The sequence below is a fragment of the Gopherus evgoodei genome, chromosome 3 (genome assembly GCF_007399415.2).
Source record: "Gopherus evgoodei ecotype Sinaloan lineage chromosome 3, rGopEvg1_v1.p, whole genome shotgun sequence".
Taxonomy (NCBI): Eukaryota; Metazoa; Chordata; order Testudines; family Testudinidae; genus Gopherus; species Gopherus evgoodei.
The window spans coordinates 213,903,860-213,929,031 of record NC_044324.1 but is presented as its reverse complement, the minus strand read 5'-3'; the positions used below and the strand labels follow the sequence as shown (position 1 = coordinate 213,929,031).

Here is a 25,172-nt window from a genome sequence, read left to right as displayed (position 1 = left end):
TGAGCTTGAGAACATGGTAAATGACCATATTTCAACTATTAGTAAATAAAAAACCCCAAAACATTGATTTAGTCTTTGTGGCAAATGTATTAATAACCCAGGGTTGAGAAGTTGTGATTGAACATATTTCCAAGAAAAATCCTTCTATTTTTTTCCTAACAGAGTCATATAAGAAATACCTTTTTCTTGTTTCCAATAAAAGTAAAATAAAATACATCAGGGAATAGTTTTAGGGCATTTTATTCATGCCTGTACTTGCCCTTTACTGTCTGTCCATTCTTTTTGTTATTAAGCCCATTCATGAGAATAAAAACAAACCACAGTGAATATGAGTTGCTCATTCCCTCATCTGTGGCCTGTCATCAGTGGCTTCACAGATTGTCAGAACGTTACCTGGAGCACTTGAGAAGGAAAGGATGCGTGCAGCTTTTTGTGAGTTCAGGATATCTGTCCTCGATCTGGCACAAATGTGATCTTGCAGTTTTTATTTATGGGGATCCATTTTGACGCACGCAGAGACATGGTACATCCCTTTCCAATGTTGAAATTGAGCTGATATTTGGAGCCCTTGCCCTGAGGAAGAACTTGTGTTTTGCAATTGCTTGTGCTCCTACCCTGATGGCTTCTTTCCATTTGTAGGCTACAAAACTGTCTCCTACAGAATTGTATTTGTTGGCAACTGAAATAAAGTTGTTCTCTCTACTGCATTTTATGCCACTTTTTCAAGAGTACCTCACAGGGCGGTTCTTGGGAGACCAGTTCTAAACTTTACATATAGTAGGGATTGTAGGAAGCAAATTTAAAAAAAAAAGGGGGACGAGCTTTATATAGAAACATTCTTTCATTGTATTGTGTTGTAGGAAAATAGTTGATTTTTGAACCTGTCAAGTTGCGTGGAGCATTTTAATAATTGCGTGCATTAACAGCGGTGTGTTTCAACACTAAGTTTGAATTTCTCAGTCATGAGATTCTGCTGCTCCATCAGACTTGGAACTTCTAGGTTTCTGTCAGAGGTATGTAAGTTCTTAATTTTCTCTTTCCTGCTCTCCCCCAATCACTAGTGCTCTCTGCCTGTCAGTACCCTCTACACATGTGCCTGATGATCTGCTGCTCTGATGTTACTCCCCAGTTTTTTGCTTCTCTGCTCACAGACAAAGATTTTCTCTGCAGTCTGTTCTGAAAATGTGTGTGGCCCTGTTCTCCCTCTCCCTCCACCCTAATTTCTGTCTAGCAAGGAGAAAGTCTTAGAGAGATCACTTGGAGGAAGGCGTCATACTCCTGTAATTTACTGGTAAATCCCCAGATACTTGTCCCTTCCCCCCGTCATCCCATTCAAAGCACTAAGTATGGGAATCTCATCCCTTTTGGAATCTTTGGTGCAAGAACTATATACACCACTGCCAAAAAAGCAAATAATTCGCTTCTGAGGATTCCCCTAGACATAACTTGTATTCACCTCACTCCTGTGCTTATGAAGTGGAATTATTCTCCTGTCCTGAGCACTTTGAATCAGATGATTCAGATTGCCTGTATCCTACTGAAATTTTGGAAGTTATGGTTGAACAGATCAACTCCCTTTCAAGATAGCCAAATCAGCAATTTAGTCTCCCCCTACCCAAGAGGTGGTGATGGTGACTCACATGACTATATGTATCTCTTCCCTTTTGAACCGCCTGTGACATCACCAGATTCTCTGCAAGACTCTTCTCTGCAACACATTTTTGGCTCAAAGGAATAATTTGGTTCTAGTCTCTAGATCCAGAGGCAACCTGGTCCAGGCATTCAAGCACCTTTTGAAAGGATAAAGTTCCTTCGTGAGTCTCTTTGAGGGTTGCCAACTTTCTACTTGCACAAAACCGAATACTCTTGCCCCGCCCCCTGCCCCGCCCTTCCACTGAGGCCCCATCCATGTCCTGCCTCTTCTCAGAGACCCGGTCCCCCGCACTCATTCCATCCCCTCCTTCCTCTGTCGCTCACTCTCCCCACCCTCACTCACTCGCTCATTTTCACCAGGCTGGCTCAGGGGGCTGGGGTGTGGGAGGTGGTGTAGGCTCTGGCTGGGGATGCGGGCTTCAGAGGGGGGCCAGAAATGAGTTCAGAGTGCGGGAGGGGGCCCCAGGCTGAGGCAGTGGGTTGGGATGCAAGAGGGGATGAGGGTCTGGCTAGGAGTGTGGGCTCTGGGGTGGGGACAGGGATGAGGAATTTGGGGTTCAGGAGGGGGCTCTAGGCTGGGGGGGTGGAGCTGAGGGGTTGGGAGGGGTCTCCGGGCTGAGGCAGGGGTTTTGGGTGTGGGAGGAGGTATAGGCTCTGGACTGGAGGTGTGGGTTCTGCGATAGGGCCAGAAATGAGGGGTTCAGAGTATGGAAGGGGACTCCAGGCTGAGGCAGGGTATTGGGGTGCAAGGGGGTGAGGGCTCTGTCTAGGGGTGCGTGCTCTGGGGTGGGACTGGGGATGAGGGGTTTGGAGTGTAGGAGGGTGCTTTGGGCTGGGATTGATGGGTTTGGAGGGCAGAAGGAGGATCATGGCTGGGTGGGCCACGGGGTTGGGGTCCTGGAGAGGGGCACTTACCTCAAGCAGCTCCCAGAAGCCGCAGCATGTCCCCCCTCCAGCTCCTATGTGGAGGCTGGGCAGGTGGCTCTGCGCACTGCCTCATCTGCAGGTGCCACCCCTGCACCTCCCATTGGCCACGGTTCCCAGCCAGTGGGAGCTCTGGGGGCAGTGCTTGGGGCAGGGGCAGCATTCGGAGGTCCCTGGTTGCCCCTACGCGTATGAGCCTGAGTGGGGACATGCTGGCTGCTTCCCAGGAGGTACAGAGGTTAGCAGGGAGCCTGCCAGCCCCACTGTGTGGTGCAGTGCCACCAACCAGACAGTCAACAGCCCAGTCAGCAATCAGCTGGATCCCTTTTTGACTGTGTGTTCGAAAACCAGACACCTGGTCACCCTAGTCCCGTTAAAAAAAGTCAACAAAACTAAACAAACAAAATCTCTTCCATCCTCGGACTTGAATACGATGATGATCATCCATCCATCACTGAGATGTTCCAGGAAGCTTCAGGGAACTTTACTGTGACTTCCAGCCCTATGAAAAGTCTCATTTGATCCACCAGGGCCAGGAAATTCTAGCAGCAGCCAGGAAGCTTCTCCAAATGCAGTTAAAAACAGTGAAGCTCTGCAGGCCCAAATCCTCTTTCCACTGTTGGAAAGCTGAAGAGTTTCTTTTTGGCTTTGTGATGCTTTTAATGCAAACCGAGCGTATACCTTTGTTGCCCTACTGCTGACTATACAATGTGACATATCTAACCACTACCAGCTTTTTGACCACCTGTGATATCATCAAGAGGTGATCATCAGGATCTAGTTCTTTGCTCTATATTTCTGACATCAGAGAGTGGAATAAAACTGTAGCTAGCATTGTCTAGCCCTGGGAAATTGTAAGTTGAAAGGAAGCTGCACCCACTTGCTGAGCACAGCAGTCTGAAAGCTCACATGTTGAGAAGCACTGCTCACCGCATCTGAACTGTGAAATGTATTTCAAAATGGTTTTAATTAAAATTTGTAAGTTGATCATGTTGTTGAAGTCAGCAGGCATCTTCTTGAGAAATGAAATCATTTGTGACGACAGCAGTACAAAAAAGCTAATCTGTTTCCATTCTTCTCTGATTTTGTTTTAACCAAAGATTTCAGTGAATTGTTCTGTTGGTCTTACCCGACAAAAAATTAGTGCTCTAAGGAGTTGGCTGCCAGTGAATAAAGCACTTTGGTGATGATAGAACACTTTTGGACTGGCAAAACTGAATGTAAAATCACCATTCCTCTCCTCCATTCTCAAGATTATTTTCCTTGATCTTGCCTGTCTTTTCAGGCTATTCATAATGATGAATGTGCAAGGACAGGAACTAGAGTGTGTGCACCAAAAACAGGTTATGTGCACATTTGAATTTAGAAATAAACCTTACCGGTCTATTTTAATTCGTCTTCTGATTTTTGGAGTGTTGGATTTAATAGTCTGTCTTTGTGCCAGGCTGTGCGGAGTCACTCATCTGAGCGTATCCCTGGCCAACCTTTTAAAGGCTGTAGGCAAGCGACTTTGCTTGACTGACAAATTCAAACCATATCCTGGTGTTTTCTATTCCGATTCTGTTAAAAAAAACATTTTTATGCCCCCTCTAAGAAATCCATAAGATGATCAATGTATTTTTGCAAGCTACCTGAGCCCAGAGATTTTGTTATGAATTAATTAAATTCTGTTGCTGGACCATGACACATGGCAATAATCTGAGATAACTTTAAGCCTTTTATTTAATAATTAAGTGATAAATGTTAATATATAAACAAAATGCTTCAGGCTGGGGAAAGTAAGGTTATACTGAAGTTCCTAAAATTAAGGCAGGATAAAAATTTGATTGGTAGTTATTTAGATATAACAAATAATCACTTTGCAGAAAAATGTCTTTACTAGTAGTTTTGAAATGACAATTTTAACTGTATTTTTCAATATGGTGTACAGTTTTAAGTGTTATCAGATTTTTAGATTACAGTATTTCCAATCCTTATCCTTGAAAAATCAGGGGTCAGGCTCCCTAGAGTTATGAGACTGGCTTAAAAATCATTTTTTTTAAAAAATAATGTGTTCTTTTTATTTATCTTTGATTTTTGTGCATTTAGGGTTCACATTTTAAAGATTTCTCTACAACCATGAGGGCTATAAACTAATTTTTTCCTGTAAAAAACATTTGAGATTCTCATGAAATCACATGTTGATTTGGGCATAAGCTTTCTTGGGCTAAAACCCACTTCATCTGATGCCTGGAGTGAAAAATACAGTAAGCAGTATATATATCACAGCACATGAAATGATGGGAGTTTCCTTACCAAGTGGGGGATCAGTGCTAACGAGGCCAATTCAATTAAGTTGGAAGTGGCCTATTCTCAACAGTTGACAAGGGGTGGATATCAAGAGAGGGAAATTACTTTTGTAGTGCTAATGAGGCCAGTGCAATCAAGGTAGACATCACCCATTTTGTGATGTATATATTGCTTACTGTATTTTTGACTCCATGCATCTGATGAAGTGGGTTTTAGCCCACAAAAGTTTATGCCCAAATAAATTTGTTAGTCTCTAAGGTGCCACAAGGACTCCTCATTGTTTTTGCTGATACAGACTAACATGGCTACCACTCTGAAACCTGTCATCGTGAAATCACATGACTCCAGGAGGTTGGGCTTTAAAGACCAAATATTGTGAGACTTGTAATGAAAACATTAGAGTTAGCAACACTGATGTTGTGCTGAGCAATGTAAGTCCCAGGGTTTTTTCTTAATGTCTTTGGATTGGAGTTTAGTCTGTACAGAGAGCTGTTTTCTCTACTGCTGCAGTAGCAGCAGCTATGTTGAGATGCCTTTCTGACAGATACCTAGCGTAGATGCAGGGTGTAAAGAAGCCTGCACAAGGCAGGGTCTAAGTGTTTGAAGATTTAGCATTAGTGAGACCCAGCAGGCCCACTGCTCAAATAGCATCTTTTATCTTGGTGATCCCTTTCTGCCTTGTCTTTTTATGAATTCATTCTAAATGTGTGCTGCATCATTTGCCTCTTTAGTGTGATATATACAAATGGTTCCAGATGTGGCGCTTATGGGGAGGATTCCCCAAAGCTACTTTTTGGTTGGGGTTGGAATTCTGTGCTTTTTTGAGGAAGGCATGTCTGTTTCGACCATATATCTTAGATGTTTGACTATTTTTTTTTTTTTAGTACATGTATGAAATACATTATAAACTTTTGGTCTGTTTTGTGTATTTTGAGGTATTTGGCACTGACTTGATACATACTTTAGAATATAGTTCATCACACTTGATTGAAACAAATATTAAAGTTTGTTCATAGGCTTCACATGTATAGCAATAAGGCACTGAGATGGCAATATGGGTCAACATATCTTTAATTAAGTTATCAATTGCTTCTCTGCAATTGGCAAATTGGACAACCATTTTCCTTCCCAGAAACAAACAAAAAACATTTAAAAAATAAAATCTAACCTCAGGCTTATGTCTTTCAGGCCTAAATATTGATATTTTCTGTATTCAGTACAAAATGGCTTAAGGTAACATTTAGCATGTACTAATCATTTTAAAATTCATTATAACTAATACCTTCAGTGTGCCAGGTGTTTGACTGTGTGCAGTGTAATGGCTTTATGTTACCTACAGTGTTATGTACTGTCTGTAACTTTGAAGTTTGCCAGTCAAATCAAAAGTTTGCTGGGACTAACTAATGATTCACTAGAGGTTTTTAGAGGTACTTTGTCATCAGTTTAAAAACTTGGAGAGGTTTGTTGTTGCAGCCATCTGTTAATTCTTGGATCTCTGGAGGAAAGAGAAGGCCGCCTTTTGAAAAATAGATCAAAGCATTCTGTTCTTTCAGTGAGTGATACCTATACGTAACTTAGAAGCTTTGCAAACTGATTACACAATGCCTGTCTCATCTGGCAGAGTTTTGCATTCTACTTACTGTTACAATGTTGATCATACATTATTTTGTAATTTCAGGTAAGCCATTGTTGACTGCTTCTGGTCAGTAATTACTTCTGCAAAAGTATTAATCTGAAATGTGAAGTAATGGGAGAGATGTCTGATTTAGTTAATATGGCATTGCAATTAGTAAAAATCACTATAATGAAATCATGGTACATTTTTTTAGATTTCTGCTCAACATATTTAGCACTCTTTCAGAGTAAGAGACACTCACGTAGTGTACTTTCTGTAATACCTTGAACATTAGTTCTAGATGTGCCTTTCAATCTCAGAGATCCAAAAAGTACTTTATTTTATAATTTATCTATTTTGCTGTTAACTAGGAATAATTGTTCCCACAACTGAAATGCTGGGGTTGAATATGCAGATGTTTAGCAGTGAAAATCAACACCCTGTAATATTTAGGGACAGGAAGTGAAGCATAGAATATCCAGTTGAAACTACAGGGGAAATTTAAGTGGCAGAATGTAAATAAATATCCAAGCAGGGATTTGGCTAGGACTCCAGGAATAATATTTCCTACTTTTGTGAAAAATTCCTGAGTATTATAATGACCATGGGCAGTAGTCAAGTATCAGAGGGGTAGCCATGTTAATCTGGATCTGTGAAAGCAGCAAAGAATCCTGTGGCACCTTATAGACTAACAGACGTTTTGGAGCATGAGCTTTCGTGGGTGAATACCCACTTCATCAGATGCATGTAGTGGAAATTTCCAGGGGCAGGTATATATATGCAAGCAAGCTAAAGATAACGAGGTTAGTTCAATCAGGGAGGAGGAGGCCCTCTTCTAGCAGTTGAGGTGTGAAAACCAAGGGAGGAGAAACTGGTTTTGTAGTTGGCAAGCCATTCACAGTCTTTGTTTAATCCTGAGCTGATGGTGTCAAATTTGCAGATGAACTGAAGCTCGGCAGTTTCTCTTTGAAGTCTGGTCCTGAAGTTTTTTTGCTAAAGGATGGCCACTTTAAGGTCTGCTTTAGTGTGGCCAGGGAGGTTGAAGTGTTCTCCTACAGGTTTTTGTATATTGCCATTCCTCATATGTGATTTATGTCCATTTATCCTTTTCCGTAGCGACTGTCCAGTTTGGCCGATGTACATAGCAGAGGGGCATTGCTGGCATATGATGGCGTATATTACATTGGTGGACGTGCAGATGAAAGAATCGGTGATGGTGTGGCTGATCTGGTTAGGTCCTGTGATGGTGTCGCTGGTGTAGATATGTGGGCAGAGTTGGCATCGAGGTTTGTTGCATGGATTGGTTCCTGAGCTAGAGTTACTATGGTGCGGTGTGCAGTTACTGGTGAGAATATGTTTCAGGTTGGCAGGTTGTCTGTGGGCGAGGACTGGCCTGCCACCCAAGGCCTGTGAAAGTGTGGGATCATTGTCCAGGATGGGTTGTAGATCCCTGATGCTGCACTGGAGGGGTTTTAGCTGGGGACTGTATGTGATGGCCAGTGGAGTCCTGTTGGTTTCTTTCTTGGGTTTGTCCTGCAGTAGGAGGCTTCTGGGTACACGTCTGGCTCTGTTGATCTGTTTCCTTATTTCCTTGTGCGGGTATTGTAGTTTTGAGAATGCTTGTTGGAGATTTTGTAGGTGTTGGTCTCTGTCCGAGGGGTTAGAGCAGATGCGGTTGTACCTCAGTGCTTGGCTGTAGACAATGGATCATGTGATATGCGCAGTATGGAAGCTGGGCATCCTACACGTCCACCAATGTAATATATGCCATCATATGCCAGCAATGCCCCTCTGCTATGTACATCGTCCAAACTGGACAGTCTCTACGGAAAAGGATAAATGGACACAAATCAGACATTAGGAATGGCAATATACAAAAACCTGTAGGAGAACACTTCAACCTCCCTGGTCACACTATAGCAGACCTTAAAGTGGCCATCCTTTAGCAAAAAAGCTTCAGGACCAGACTTCAAAGAGAAACTACTGAGCTTCAGTTCATCTGCAAATTTGACACCATCAGCTCAGGATTGAACAAAGACTGTGAATGGTTTGCCAACTACAGAACCAGTTTCTCCTCCCTTCGTTTTCACACCTCAACTGCTAGAACAGGGCCTCATCCTCCCTGATTGAACTACTTCATTATCTTTAGCTTGCTTGCATATATATATCTGCCCCTGGAAATTTCCACTACATGCATCTGACGAAGTGGGTATTCACCCATGAAAGCTCATGCTCCAAAATGTCTGTTAGTCTATAAGGTGCCACAAGATTCTTTGCTGCTTTCATGGGCAGTAGGTCTTTTATAGACAATGTTGTTTGGATATCATCGTGGGAGACACCTTAGAAATACTTGAGACAGTGAGGCGGTCAGACCACAGTACCTCCTAACACTATGGGTCATTACTGTCTTATAGGGCAGACTATTACATACTGAATTGGCATCTTCGCATTTTGCAACAAGTTTTGTTTCTTATAGTCTCCTAGCCAAATATCGCTTTGATGTCACCTTGCACAGCTTTCAGGATCTGACAAGATAACCACTCAAGGATTGCTTTGCCCATGCACCCTGTTCTGTGCCAGTTGATGTAAGAGGTGTGGCAGTCTCCTCATTTTATCTCTGCTGTTGATAAGGCAGTGTGTGTGTGTGTGTATATATATAAAGCACAGAAACTTTGGGAGTCTGTTTCCGACTCTTCCTACAAGAGTCTGATGATACAGTCATCTGTGGCCAGGACTGTGACTGTCTAGAATAAGGGTCTGCAACCCCTACTCCATGAACGGAGGCACTTTACAGGAAAAAGGATTTGCCATTCTTCAGTGGCAACAGCTAGCAGTGGAAACTGCAAAGCACAGTTTAAATTGTCAAAAGGGGCTTGTACTTCTTCACAGATTCTCCCACAAAAAATGCAAAGAATATAAATATGTCCTGATGGCCTGGATGGAGCTGGACACTGGGTATGGGTGTCTTAAGGTGTTGATAGTAGGATTGAAACTGCACGTAAACGTGGCTGCCTTCAAAGCATGGTTGCCTTCACCTGGCTTTCATAATGAGTAACAGGAGAGACTTCTGAACTTTCCATAAGATGCAGTGAATGACTTTGGAAAGAAAGTAGAGGCTAGTCTTACAAAAGCTAAGAAGAGAGAAGGTATCCCCTTTGATCTGTGGTTCAGTTCTCTTGCTCCAATAAAGGACAAGGGAAAAAGAGCTGTGAAGAAGCCAGTCTTGATAGATATTTCTATTGGAGGGGAAATAAGGGCTTTCTACGCAGTAGCCCCTGGATACCTCTCACAACCAAGCAATGAACATTATAAATGCTGCTACTGAATTTGCTTTTTAATAAACTTTTCAGGTTATTCCTCTCAAGAATGAAGTCAAGTTCAAATGTATTAGGAAGAGATGCTGCAGCCATTCCCATCCCACTTGGTAAAGAGTGCCAAAACAGAATGAGCACACTTTACCAGTTGTGTTTATATCTGATTTGCACCATAAGAACAGCATAAAGCAGCCAAACTGTAGTGCTGAATTTGGCCTTTAACTTGCTGTTGACTTATTGGGTTAGAGAGCTGTTTTAGTGAGACTGATGCTATATGAAAGTCTTTTAAGTCCTAATGTTTTTGCACTTGAAAGGCTCCACTATACCCCTGCCTTATTTGCCTGGCCAGTTCTGATTCCGCACACAGTGGAGCCCAGCAGTGCCAGTTGGGCCAAGTTATCTACCAGTGAAGATTCTTGGTTCGTATGTCTAGGCTCCCTCACATCCCATCTGATTCCAACCACTAGAATTCTTGCATATAAATTAATCATAAAGAAATGATGGTGACTGGTTGAACCTCTGATGTCACAATGGCCCCTCTTAAGAGTTATCTGAGTTGTTGAGATGACCCTGGCTGTAGCCTTTATAATCCTAACAATTAGATACAGTCATTAATAATATAACATAATTTCTTCAAATATAGGCTAGACAAAAGATTCCAATTAATGTTAAATATATGGAAAGTTTGAAGAGTGTATTATTCTGTTATTAAGATAATGTAGGACAAACAGAAGACTGATACAGTTGCTGATTTTTTTTAGGGGACTCATTTTAAAATTTATTTTAACCTCTAAAATAATTGTAACATCTCAGAAAATTAATTCAATAGAGTAAGTGCTGCAAATTTGGGGAGGATTGGCTGTCTTTTTCATAGATAAAGTAAGGATTCAACACCTTAGTTATGTGCAAAACACAACTCAGCCTTAAATGTGGATCTGTGACTAGCACATCCTCAAGAATCTGAGTGCTTATGCTTGGTATATCTAACAAGTAGCAATATCTGTTATTTGATATGTTATAATAAGCAAAATATTATTGTTTCTCGCACTGTTTCCCATTATAAATATGTGGAATGCCTGTTAAAACTGGAAATTCCATACCTAAAAATGAAATGTTTCTTTAAAAAGGTAAAAAACCCTCTCAGACTTTAATTGTGGCTACTGCACCTCTAACTATGATCGCTTGACTGTTTATTTCCTTGTCTGCTTGTGTGCCTCACAACTACTACTTAACTTTTCTTTCTTTCCTTTTTATTTTTTTTCCAGTGTGGGAACTTTGCTGTCCTAGTGGATTTTCATATTTTGCCTCAAGGCTCCAGTAGAGACTCCAGCTGGTTTTCAGATCATGAGAAAGAGGTACAACAAAATCACTTCTACTTCAAAAGCATGTAGCTGCAGGGAAAAAGTTGGATTGCGTTGAACTGTTCAGATTTTCTTCTCAGTACTGTGATGTATTCAGTATTGTGAGTTATACCTAACCCTGAACAACTCCTTTGGGACTACGAGGCCTGTGATGTGTGTTATCTCCCCTCAAGTCACTAAGTGACTGCTTTAAATATTATTTTTTTTTGTGTGTGTGCTATTCTGATATTTCTCACTTGGATAATTTTTAGATTTATAAACATAATGTAAACACATACTTGTAGTGAGTATGTGTGATTATCTTAAACTAAAAAAATGATTTATAAAACAAAGATTATGTAAGAAGGATATTGTCCTTTTCTGCAGTTCCTATCAAATATCTTTTTATTAATTGTTTATTATTTCTTGCTTTCAGAAATATGAGTGTTGCACCAAGAGTATAACAAGTGCAAGAAAATGTTGTCTTGGTATGCAGGCTGTAGTATCAACAGATCTTTTAGCTCTTATAAAAAGAAAATCCAGTCTTATTCTTCAAAGATCCATTAGAATTCTGAATAGGAACTAGGTTTAGGACCATAGATGAAATGATGCAAAATTACTGTAATATGCATCAGTGACCAAGGACATGAAGTTTGTGCCTTTCATGAGATTTTTTTCTGTGATTTCTGTTGGGATCTAGTAACAATTTGCTGGATTAATTTTTTCTCCATTACAGCCTATTGTGGGAACTTGAGTCTCCTATTAAAATGAATGTGAGACATGTGAGTTGCCTCAAGTGCCTGTCCTTTCCCGCAAGTCTCTGTTAGGGTACTTTTCAGCAGACTGCTTTCCTAAGAATGGCATAATTGACTTGTCATCACAGAACATCCCAATACTTCTCACAAAATATTTTGCTTCAGTAGTGTAAAATCAAAAGGTGTAATAATTTGTTATTCTGGGGTGGTGGGGAGCAGAGTATTTAGCAGTATGATTCAACTGATCTGTGCCTTATAAATCAGAGAGAAATTTATAGGAAAAGTCTTTAAAATTTGCTTCTGAGTAAATGAATCATCATTAAAGCTTCTGTTTCTAACTGATTTTACTGTCCCAGTTTATCTGACTTCCCAGTGTTTTAAAAAAGTATTTTGCTTGACTGCCAAAATATAAGATATGAATTTCAGGAAATTGGATTTAATAATGAGGCACAACAGGGTGTTGGATACTTGTCTTTGACCTCACACTTTGAGTAAAGCACAAGGGTTGAGTGTCTTCACCAGCTGAGAAATGTGATTATAATAGCTCAACAACATATGCCTTAAAAGCCTTATTGAGATTTTGTGTTGATATAATAAGGTGGGAAGGGAAATGATTAATAAGAAACCATAGTCAAAATCATACCCCATGTGGAAAAACTTGGTGCAGGGCCTGGGAGCTTTTCAGTTTTCAACGACAGTTTTCTACTAATCACTTTATTTAAAGGAAGGGTGTGGCTTGCCTCCTGGCCTTTTCCAGACTCTGCATAACCACGAAGGGGGAAGACCTCGTTGTATTAATTTAGATCAGTGGTCTCCAATCTTTTTACGCACAAGATCACTTTTTGAATTTCAGTGCAACCCAGGATCTACCCTGCCTCTTTCCTGAGGCCCTGCCTCATTCCTGAGGCCCCACCCACTCACTCCATCCCCCCTCTCTCTGTTGCTGGCTCTCCCCTACCCTTATTCACTTTCACTGGTCTGGGGCAGAGGGTTGGGGTTCGGGAGGGCATGCGGGCTCTGGGATGGGAATGAGGGGTTTGGAGTGCGGGAGGAGGCTCTGAGTTGATCCTGGGGCAGTGCAGGAGGAGGCTCTGAGTTGATCCTGGGGTGCAGGAGGGGGTGAGGGATGCTGGCTCTAGGAGGGGGTTCAGGGCTGCAGCAGGGGCTTGGAGTGCAGGAGGTGGTTTGGGATGTAGGAGGGGGTATGAAGTACTGGCTCTGGGAAGGGGCTCAGGGCTGGGGATTGGGGTGCGGGCTTCTGCCCAGGGGCACTTATCTTGGGCGGTTCCTGGGCAGCAGTTCAGGGTCTAAGGCAGGCTCCCTCCCCACCCCGACCCCACTAAGGCACATCGGCATCTCCTCCCCATCACAAGCCAAGCCACTGCCCCTCCCCCCACCCTGCCAGCCAGGAGTGCACAACGTGGCCATGCCGCTCCCCAAAGGGGCCAACGCACCCCTGCAGCCCCTGTGGGGTGGCGCATGGCTCTGCGTGCTTCCCCTCTCTGCCGGCACTTCTCCCACAGCTTCCATTGGCCACAGCTCCTAGTTCCTAGCCAAGGGGAGCTGTGGGGGCAGTGCTTGCAGGCAGGAGCAGTGCGCGGAGATCCCTGTCCCTCCCACGGGTCTGCGGGGGCATGCTGGCTGCCTCCGGGAGCGGCATGGGGCTGCAGCAGGCAGGAAACCTGCCTTAATGGCAGCCTGTTATACCACCACAGCCAGAGATCGCGATTGACTGGGAGAGTCTCCAGGATCGACCAGTCGATCGCGATCGACCGGTTGCTGACCCCTGATTTAGGTAGAATAAAGGGCCCAAAGAGTCAAAGGTGTTAACCTAACCCTGCCACTGTCCAACATTAAACAGTGTTAAACAAGATTTGGGGTTTGGTTCACAGACACCTGAATGTGCCTAGTTCCATGGCAAATATATCATTAAAAATCCTTTTTAACTTTTGATTAAAGATACGGGGGAGGGAGATTATACATATTTGAAATGTAAAATATTAAATACGGCTTTTATTTTAACAACATCCCTTATTCCCTTTCCTAGTAGCTGGAGAGAGTTTTTAGAAAGAAACCCCTTTTGTCCAGTGGTCTCCTAAATGGCAGTAAAGATGGTTGTAACTGTCCTTTTGGGGAAAAGACGAGAAAGTAGTTGAGATGGGCTGGAGCTGTCATTTGTTTCTGTTGTTAAAGTCCAATCCTGTTTTCTAGAGGGCAAAACAAGACAAGCACACACGAAACGAGAAAGAAAAAAAATAGCAAAGAGAGAATATGCAGCTTCTGTCTCTGCTTGACTCTCACTTGCAACCTCAGGTCTGGAAAAACACAGGCATAGCACACAGTCTTGTTGGCCACTCTGAGACCTGGCAAACTCACCCCAACATCAGTCTGTTTAGGACATTGCTTTTAGCTGTCTTCCTGGTCACAGACTTACAGCAGTGTTGAAAAATAAAGACAGTTTTGGCAGGCTAAGCCAGACTCTTATTAGTCAGAAGAAAAAAGAAGAGAGATAGGAAAGAGAAGAAATGAAATAGGGAAAGAAAAGAAGACGTGTGATGGGGGACAAAGTGTCACATCCTAGGTGGTGTTTGGGATTTAGCAGGCGCGAATGGCAATGACGATGTCATCTGGCTCCCTCCGTCTCTCATCCAGTTTGGTTAGGACATCGCTCAGGATTAGAATGAAGTAGGTCCAGGGTCCCAGGAGATTGTGAGGGTGGCAGCCATGATGGTGAATCTTGCTCCTTCCCCTTCTTTCAGTCAGCCAGAATCGCCAGTAGCCAACCTTCTCCCCAAAGTCACTTTTTGAGGCCCCCAACTGGGAGTGATGGGAAGAATAGCCCATCCCCTCATTATTTTGTCCACTAATTAGACCTAATTTCTGAAACACCAATTTTTGGTTCAATAATTTCCAGTCCCACACTCTTCTTGTTTACCAGGCATGATCTTTATGCAGTCCTGGTGTTAAATCAGTAGGCATTTTTGTTCTGACTAATTCAGGGAGGTTTTTTTGTCTTCCTTTTCCCTTTTCCCATCAACATTTATTGTATATAGGCTATTATGACATCTTATGAACTTTCACTCACTTTTTACAGTTGAACTCAGAGTACATTTGTGGGCTCAGTTATCACAACAAGTCCTCTGTGCTCAAGGGTCTCTGTAGATGTGCAGGCTACTCCCTGCCCCGCAGCAACCCGTCTCTCAGGAATCTTGATTCCATTGGTTCTCTGATTGCCCCGGGACTAAAATCCAATGAGCTGTTGACAGTTTGGTGTGGGACACTCTGGAAGGCTTTTAGGTAGGGAATTATGTATGAGTTTGCAGGGGAATGATACTGTGTTCCTGGCTCTTTCCTTTTGTAGCTGGTCAGCTCTTTCCCCACTGGCCCCGTACTGCATTGGTAGAAGGAGGAGAGAGACTGGTTGCTCCATTATCTCCTTCTCTGAGTCAGTGGAGAGCAGCATAGGGGCTCTAGTGTCGGTGCCTCGGCTGAGAGGAACCTCTAGTAAAAGACACTGTGATGGGTTGGATCACAGAACCCCACCTTGGGAACTGCCACCTGATGTGCCAAGACTACTTCTCCCATGCTTTCCTGCACTGGCAGCTTAGGACTCTAGCACCCTGTCTTCTTGAGCCAGACATGGCAGTCTACTCCAACACAGACCCAGAGTCTGAACCACGTGCCCCAAAGCTGCAGACTTAACCTGAAAGCAGTTTACAGAAGTGTTCCTGTCTTTAACACTCAGATGCCCAACTCCCAATGGGATTAAACCCCAAATAAATCCGTTTTATACAGGGTAAACTCATAAATTGTTCTCTCTATGTAACACTGATAGAGAGAGATGCACAGCTGTTTCTCCCCCCACCCCCCAGGTATTAATACATACTCTGGGTTAATTAATAAATAAAAAGTGATTTTATTAAATACAGAAAGTAGGATTTAAGTGGTTCCAAATAGTAACAGACAGAACAAAGTGAATTACCAAGTAAAATAAAATAAAACACGCAAATCTAAGTCTAATACAGTAATAAAACTGAATACAGATGATGATGTTTCATTAAGTTTCTTTCACAGACTGGATGCCTTCCTAGTTTGGGCACAAACCTTTCCCCTGGTAAGCCCTTGTTCCAGCTCAAGTGGTAGCTAGGGGATTTCTCGTGATGGCCGTCCCCTTTGTACTGTTCCACCCACTTATATATCTTTTGCGTAAGGCGGGACTCCTTTGTCCCTCTCTGGGTTCCCACCCACTCCTTTTCAGTGGAAAAGCACCAGGTTAAAGATAGATTCCAGTTCAGGTGACATGATCACATGTCACTGCAAGACTTTATTACCCACTTGCCAGCACACACGTATACAGGAAGACTTACAAGTAAAACAGAGCCATCTACGTCAATTGTCCTGGTTGATGGGAGCCATCAAGATTCCAGACCACCATTAATGGCCCACACTGTGCATAATTACAATAGGCCCTCAGAGTTATATTTTATATTTCTAGTTTCAGATATAAGAATGATACATTTATACAAATAGGATGACCGCACTCAGTAGTTTATAAGCTTTGAAATGATACTTTACAAGAGACCTTTTGCATGAAGTATATTCCAGTTACATTATAGTAATATTCATCAGCATACTTTCATAAAATCATATAGAGTGCAATGTCACAGACACATTTTCAAGTCGTAATCAGATACAATTTTTCTTCTTAACACAGTCACCCTTGGTGTCCAGTTTAGAGCCTTGAGGACCCCAGGTTGAACACTAACACAGAGGTTGTGTGTAGGATATTCTTGGTGGTTGGGGAGGGAGAACGCTGCTGCATTGGCTCAGTTGCCCTTCCTTTGATGAATTTGAGTAACTTCATCTGCTTTTCTGTCTTTCTCACCCTCTCTCTAGAGGTAATGGAGTAGAAGATCTGGCTTTATGTTTTAACAACAATTTTGTACTCTGATAAGTTTGCTGCATCAGTTTCATTGCTATGCTATATGTGTGTAGCTATAATGTGTCATTAACAAGATCAGTTGAGTTCACAATTCCATTTTATAAGTGAAAAAGAGGGATATTAATTTTCTTTGATAAAAGCGCCAGTTTACATTTTTAAAAGGTATGCTTATGTTTATTTTGAGTTCTATTCCAGTAATCTCTTCATAAACACAACAGCTAAAAGAAATATTTTGAATATGAATGTAAGGAAGTTTATATTAATCTTTATTATTGCAAAGGGAACCAAATGCATCTGATGTTTCAGCTACTTCCTGATTTTTTTTTAATTAAAAATATTTTTTTCCATTGGAGAATATGCAATGAGGTTATTTTGATGAGTTAAACAGCAGACTAGATAGGAAGAACCCACGCTTTATGTGTACACTCTCTCATTAAGGAGAAAATAGTGTGTATGGATCGTTAATATGCTGGTAGTACATTATTTTGAGACGTAATCATTTAAACCTGTGTTTAGATCATCTGTTTTCTTGTGTCTATTGTGAATATATTCTAGATTAGTCATAACTGACCCCTGCAAAAGTCTTTAGTTAAAAAAAAAAAGTACTCATTTAATTTTTCATCTGTCTGAACACTGAAAAATTTAAACCTAAAATTATATCTTGGTGTTCAACAAAGCATTGGTTCTTTAACAACAACATACTGTGCAATGGAAAATGGGAATATTGAGAGAAAGGCCAAAACGGATCCATATACAGTCAACTGAAAATTTGTTCAAAGTACTGTTGAGATAGGGTGACCAGATGTCCTGTTTTTAAAAGAACAGTTCCATTTTTGGGGACTTTTTCTTATATAGGCGCCTGTTACCTCCCACCCCCTGCCCCGTTTTTTGCACAGTTGCTATCTGGTCACCCTATGTTGAGATGAAGTCTTTACTTTATTCAAGTGCTTCCTGTACTAAAGCTTTTGCTCAGGCACTTTTGAATGGTGTGTGTGTGTTTGTATGTGTATAGTATGTGTTTAAATACGTTTTCAAGGTGTAAACAGTTAAATTTGGGAATGAATTCTAAGTAAACCAGTGAAACTAGTTCTCTGTGACCTACTCAACTTCTAGCCTTCCCTAAAATATCTCCTGGAATTGAACCAAAATAGTTTGGTCTTGTTTATAAGGATCCTAGAAGGGAAATTAGGACGTTACAAATTCCTGGGAGAATCCCCCTACTACACCTCCATGTTATGGAGAATGAATTGTCTCATGATAGATTCCATTTTAAAATGTATCATTTATTAACTTTGCCTGAATAAAATATTGTAATTTACTATTCAAAAGTATGAGTGATGTTACTTTTTGTGATATTAATGTCATGTTATGTTATTTCATGTATCTAGTTAATGCGAATTTTCACAGTAAAATTGATTAGGGAAATTACTCAGCCATACAATTTGTCATATTTTACCATAACCATAATACTGTAATTTAGTGATTTCTGCCTCTTTCATTTTTCAAAATGTTTACCTAAAGAGTCTAATTCTTTTTCCAACCCTTGTTGCAGTTTTAAAGTTCCTTTCCCCATTCATTTATACTTTCAATAGTCCTTAAAATATGACAATGCAAAATAGCATAGAATGGGTTTCTGCATACATTTTTGAATGCTATTATATTAATTTTTAAGGATGTATAGATTTAGACATAAATTTGCAACTGATTTCTATTTCAGGAACTGTGCTTGCTGCTAAAAGACACTATTGATTCAAGAGTCAAGCACTACTTAGAAGCTCGTAAACACTGTGGCCAGTGGAAACACGCGGCATGCACACAATCCAGTCCCTTGTCCCTAAAAGGTAGGGTCAAGTACAATAATTTTAAATATTGTCAATAAAATGAAAAAATGGTAGAAATTATTTTTATTCTGTTTTTGATTACTATAAATGACCAGGAAATCCAATGAGCCTAGTGTCTAACTTAAGTGATTTTACATGTAAAAATATATATATTGTTTTTGCCATATAAGAATATATATTCTTTATATGTAAAAGTTCTTAAGTTAGGCTGACACTTTCTCTCTCTCTCTCTCCGTCCCTCCCTCCCTCTCTGTAAAAGCAGAAACGAATCCTGTGGCACCTTATAGACTTACAGATGTATTGGACAATACGTGACATGCATCCAGCGATATGGGCATTCACCCACGGAAGCTCATGGTCCAGTACGTCAGTAAGTCTATAAGGTGTCACAGGACTCTTTGCTGCTTTTACAGATCCAGACTAACACGGCTACCCCTCTGATACTCTCTCTCTGTATACACTCACATACACATACATATTATATGATTTCATCTAATGCCAAAATTACAAAACATAGAGATTATATCCTTTTTTTTAATGTTCTGTATGACAAATAGGTATATTTCACCTACCACGTTTTGTTGTACTTAGAATTTGTAGTCATTTAATCAGCTCTGTTACCACAGCTTGGTAGCAGGGTTTGTTAAGTTGTGATCTCGTTTAGCTAATCGTATGCAGAAACACAACAAAATAGGAAGGCCATTTATTTCAACTGAATATTGTTGATAGGTTTTATTGCAGAGGAACAAAAAGGTGAAGTTTTAAAAGAACTGTTTTTAGTATCTGAAGATACTTCTTACTCAAGTCTAAGTCTATGGAACTGTTTTAGGGCATAAACTACTTGGTAGTTTCCCTTCCCTTCCCTTTCTTGATTGCTTAGACTACCATTGTATTTCCCTTTTCCAGTCCTCTGGAATCTCTCCCGTCTTAAATGATTTTTCAAATATGATCATTAATGGCTGAGATATCTCCTTAGTCAGCTCCGTGAGTATTCTAGGATGTATTTCATCAAGCCCTGGTGATTTGAAGACATCTAACTTAAGTAATTTTTAACTTGTTCTTTCCCAGTTTTAGCCTGTGATCCTACCTCATTTTCACTGGCATTTGCTATGTTAGATGTCCAATTGCTACTAACCTTTTTGGTGAAAACCAAAAAAAAGTCATTTAGCACTACTGACATTTTCTGTTACTATTTATGTTACCCCCATAGATTAATAGGTCTACCCTGTCCTTGGTCTTCCTCTTGCTTCTAATGTGTTTGTAGAATGTTTTCTTGTTACCCTTTATCTCTCGAGCTAGTTTAATCTAGTTTAGTGCCTTGGCCTTTTCTAATTTTGTCCCTACATGATTGTGTTATTTGTTTATATTCATCCTTTGTCATTTGACCTATTTTCCACTTTTTGTAGGACTATTTCTTGAATTTCAGATCATTGAAGATCTCCTGGTTAAGCCAGGGTGGTCTCTTGCCGTAATTCCTATCTTTCCTACACAGTGGGATAGTTTGCTCTTGTGCCCTTAATAATGTCTCTTTGAAAAACTGTCAACTCTCCTGAACTGTTTTTTTCCTTTGACTTGCTTCCTATGGGATCTTACCTACCAACTCTGAATTTGCTAAAGTCTGCCTTCTTGAAACCCATTGTCTTTATTGTGCTGTTTTCCCTTCTACCATTCCTTAGAATCATGAACTCTATCATTTGTGATCACTTTCAGCCAAGCTGCCTTCCACTTTCAAATTCTCAACCAGTTCCTCCCTATTTACAGTACCAGTGCAAGTACTGTTATGAATATTAATATGAACATATATTTTTATTAAGCAGAGCAAAGATTAAATACTGTTTTGGTGGCTCATTAGGGCAGCAAATGATTGTAGAAGCCTTATAAAAATATGTTAGGAATACATGGGAACTAGCTTGCTATGACATGACTATTTTTTCCCACAAGTAGAAAATAGAATGTAACTAGAAAGTGCTGGAGGCTAGTAAAGATTTTTTTAAAAGCCTTTCCTGCAAGTTGGGAACCTTAACTTATTCCCCTAAAAGAGTGAACTATGCAGTGTTTATAAAGCATGTGAACTTTTAGATCCTCTTATATTTCTGGTTTTGAGAAAACAAATAGAATTTTCTTATGAAAAAAGAAAAGGATACCATTGTAAAAAGAAATCTTGCTAAGGAATGTTTTTTCCCACTGAGAAACATTTTTTATATATATATTTTTTTAAAAGGTAGCTGCCCGAATTAATTGTGTGAAAATAAATATAATTGTTCTCAGTTGTGCAGGCAGATATCTTGTATAATTTGTTAATCTAAGAGTATATGTGAAGCCTGACACATTTGTGAGGTGTTAATATAAAACAACCTTTTAATTATAAAACTGGCACGCGGTTCCAGCCCTGGCAAACTGATCATCTATGTATCTTGTCTACATTTCCCCTAATAACAAACACAAACGCAAATATGTCAAAAGAAGTCATCAGTAACATTAATGATTCCATTCTGAACCTGGAGGCTCTGGATTTTGGCTTTGCCAGAACTATCATCTCATTCATCTAGCTGGATTAATTCCCACTAATTAATGATAGATAGAAAATAAATAAATGTAAAAAAAAGAAAATTCCATGGAAACTCTACTTGAGGTTGAATATCCTTACCAAGCCATCCTTCTACGCCCTCTCTGCCTTAAATGTTTGAGTAGGGAGCCCTGTCTATGGTGCCTCAATATGGCACTCTGAGAAAATGAAGTGCTTTGCTTAAGTCCAGCATTCATATGTTCTTCACTAAGCTAGTACACCTAAGAAGGAAACAAAGACGTGTGAATGTTCACCAGGGCAATTAGAATCCATCTCATCAGGTGGCAGCTATTCAGAAGATTCACAGCCCAGTAACTTTTACACTTTACCAGTTACCAGCACTTAAACAAGGCAATAAAAGCTTTAGTTAATAGATGGTAAAAATATTGTATCTTTAGGGTCTACAGACAGGAACTGGAACCCTTCAGAATAAGTCACTGCATGCAAGATCTGGGAAATGAGTACTTCACAATCTGAACAGTCCTTAGTGTCATACAAAGAAATGTGCACAACCAGTCTATTGTATCTTGTATTGCAGGAAAAGTTCATGTTGTGTTGCAATGGGGTTAATATAAGTTCCTAAGCATCTTCTAAAGCTGAAAAATATTATAATTGGGGATTTCCCCAGGAGTGGGAGTCAAGCCACCTTTCTTTGATTGGCAGTCTGGGCCTGCCGCTTAGGGCTGCAGAGCAGAGAGGAGTCCATTGTTAGAATGGCCACCTTGGATACTTCAAGGAGAAAATCATCAGCTAACAGATTTCTCTGTCTGACATTATGGAGGTATATATTGCTTTCCCTTTTTGTGGCACATAAGTAAAATATCTGTGCAAGTTACTTGTTAATTTACACAGCTCTTTCATTTACACCCACGCAGTAGTGCGTGGTGGGTCGCATATCACCTCATTAGGAAATCTGTGGGTGTTACACACAAGAGAAGATAGAGAATGGAAAAAATGGGAGAAAATAGCCAAAACAAGCAAGTTCTTCCTATTCTTCCTTCTGTTTGAACAATTTCTCTGCCCCTCCCAAATGGCCAGTGTAAATTATCTGCCAAAGTAAGCTTTAATTTAGTCTTTGGTCATTGGCTTCAGAGTAAACTCTCTATTTCCTGTGTTTGATCTAACATCCAAAAGTGTTTGATTTTGGTTTACCTTATTTTTAAGAGAAAAACTCAGTGGGATAGATTTACAAAGATACAGTTTTCCCTCCATCCAGTTTGCATGCCCAGAGATGTGCAAGATGGGCATTGATCTCATAAACCTCACTAACATGCCCACATCAGGAATTCAGTGCATGCAAGTCAGCCTCTCACAAAAACTGCATCTTGGAAAATTTGACTCATTAAGAACTGGGCTTTCTGCAAAAGTGTAAGTGGAGTTATTATCTCTTAACTTCAGACCCAGCTTACATAATTTGTCATGTATCATCACTGTTCTCCACTTTTAGCAATCACTGACATCCTCTCATAATGACATTTTCAAGCATGCTAGTCTGCTGCTTTCCTTACTTGGCAGAAAGTGACTGCTCTTCTGCCTGACAGTAAGGAGCTGCAGAAACAAGGCAATAAGAGACTGAAAAGAGGGCTGAGCAGCGAGATTGAGCGAGATATGATAAAGGAAGAATAATGGGAAAGTTGGGAAGAAGATAAAGAACACACAGGGAAGGATGGGACATTGGGAAAGAGTGAGAAAAGGGTTAAAAGGTGACCCGCCAAGTCAACAGGGCTAGGTCCTTCATCTCCCACGTAGTAGCTGGAGTGGGAAGGAAGTACCTGGTAAACTGTGACCTCCTCCTTCTACTTCTTGAGGGAGGAGGGAGTTGGCTGTGTTTATTCTGCAAGACCATGTCTACACGACAAAGTTTTGCTGACACAAGTTACGTTGGCAAACAGCCGCTGCAGTTAGTCCATCGCTTGTGTGTGCATTTGTGGCTCCTTGTGTTGGTACTGCACATGCTCACCAGGAGTGCTTGTGTCGATCCACAGTGCAGTGCACCATGGGTACGTATCCCAGTGTGCAACCCGCCACAATTCAGCGCACTGTCTTTTGGGCAGTTTTGGGAATGCATGATGGTGCAGAAACAACTCGCATGGAGGTGACTGGGAATGAGAGATCAACTTTCCATAAGACAGTGTTCTCCATCCCATAATATAATCTATATCCCATAAGTTTTGTGCCTATTTTCAATGTCCTACTAAGCCGCGTGGGACTTGTCACTATCTGCCAGCTCTTAACAGAAGCATGGAGCCTGCACAGCTCTGCACTACTGTCATGAGCATTGCAGACATTGGATGCACAATCCTTTGGTATTTGCTGAGCCACAAGAATAACTGTGGGGAACATGGCAGTTTCCTGGCTGTCAGTTTGCTATGAGATATAGTGAGAACCTATTCAAGGTTGTTGGTGGTATTCATGGATCAGCTGCAAATGGTGGAGCACCACTTCTGGGTCTGAGAAATGAGCATTGACTGGTGGGATTGCATCGTGATGCAGGTTTGGGATGACAAGCAGAGGCTGCAGAACTTTCAGATCCACAAGATCACTTTTCTGGATCTGTGTCCCAAGCAAGCCATCCAACACCAGGGACACCAAACTGAGAGCTGTACTGACAGTGGAGAAGCAAGTGGTGATTACACCATGGAAACTTGCAACACCAGATTGCTACTGATCAGTGGGAAATCCACAGTAAAAGCTGTTGTCATACAAGTAGGCAGGCCCATTAATAGTCTCCTGCTACACAGGACTGTGACTCTCAGCAATGTGCAGGACACAGTGAATAGCTTTGCAGCTATGCAGTTCCCGATCTGCAGTGGAGAAATAGATGGCATGCACATCCCTATTTTGGCTACAGATCACCTTGCTACAGAGAACATCAACAGAAATGGCTACTTTTCCATGGGTATGCAAGTGCTGGTGGCTCCACAGGCATGCTTCATTGACATCAGTGTTGGCTGGTCAGGGAAGGTGCATGATGTTCTCATCTTTAAAAACACAGGACTGTTAAGAAGGCTACAAGCAGGGACCGTCTTTCCCAACCAGCAGATTGCTGTTGGTGATGTTCAAATGCCTGTAGTGATCCTGGAGCATTCAGCCTATTTCTTGCTCCCCTGACTCATCAAGCTGTAAACTGGCCACCATGACAGCACCAGGGAAAGATTCAACTACAGGCTCAGCGGGTGCAGAATGACAGTCGAATGTGTGTTTGGTAGTTTGAAAGGGTGCTGGCAATGTCAACTCACCATATTGGATCTCGGTGTGAGAAATATCCCAATGGTTATAGCTGCCTGTTGTGTCCTGCATAGTATTTTTGTAGAAAAGGGGGAAAACTTGCCGCAAGGGTGGAGGGCAGAGGTGGAGTGGCTTTCTGCTGAGTTTGAACATTCCAACACAAGGGCTATCAGACAAGCTCAACAAGGAGCTCTGTTGCTGCACTCTTAACAGCGAGCCACAGTAATGTGCTCTGTTGCACTGTGCTCAACCTGGCGCTGCAGTTTGGGGGCCTGTTAGGAATTGTGTGGTGCTTGCTGCACATCTGTGCATATATCACTGACAGTGTACCTATTAGTGTTGGGGTGCTTACTGTACATTTGTGAAAATTACACTGTTTGGCACTGAGCCTGTGGGTTGTGAGGGTACAAGACCACTGCTTTCACTGTCGTCAGGCATTATGCACCATATGTTGTAAACTAATAAAGATGAATCACTTTCAAAACAGAAGAGTTTTATTCACTTACAGAAACAGCTCCAAAAAAATCTCTGAAGAACTTAAGTGAAATCCGTTTTAACTTAAAACAATTGAGGAACTTTAGTAAATAAACAAGAGGAAGGAACATTGATGTCCATTGTAGCTACACATACATCAACTGTGGTTCTCACAGGTCAGTGTATGGGAAGCTTTTCTTGTCCAGGCTTTCCCCCAGTATATAGTGGTAG

The 25,172-nt window shown here is 41.2% G+C and overlaps 1 protein-coding gene across 4 annotated transcripts in view; it reads left to right on the top strand.

Annotated features, from left to right (window-relative positions):
- The window catches only part of SLX4IP (SLX4 interacting protein), a 131,327-nt gene that overhangs the window by 52,007 nt on the left and 54,148 nt on the right, over window positions 1-25,172 (top strand). For 3 of the 4 annotated variants that reach the window (XM_030558001.1, XM_030558002.1, XM_030558003.1), the window contains 2 exons: window positions 11,061-11,150; window positions 18,550-18,673. In XM_030558001.1, the coding sequence (XP_030413861.1) occupies window positions 11,061-11,150; window positions 18,550-18,673 (214 nt within the window). The remainder of the gene's footprint in view (window positions 1-11,060; window positions 11,151-18,549; window positions 18,674-25,172) is intronic. The other variant, XM_030558004.1, reaches the window with a different exon arrangement.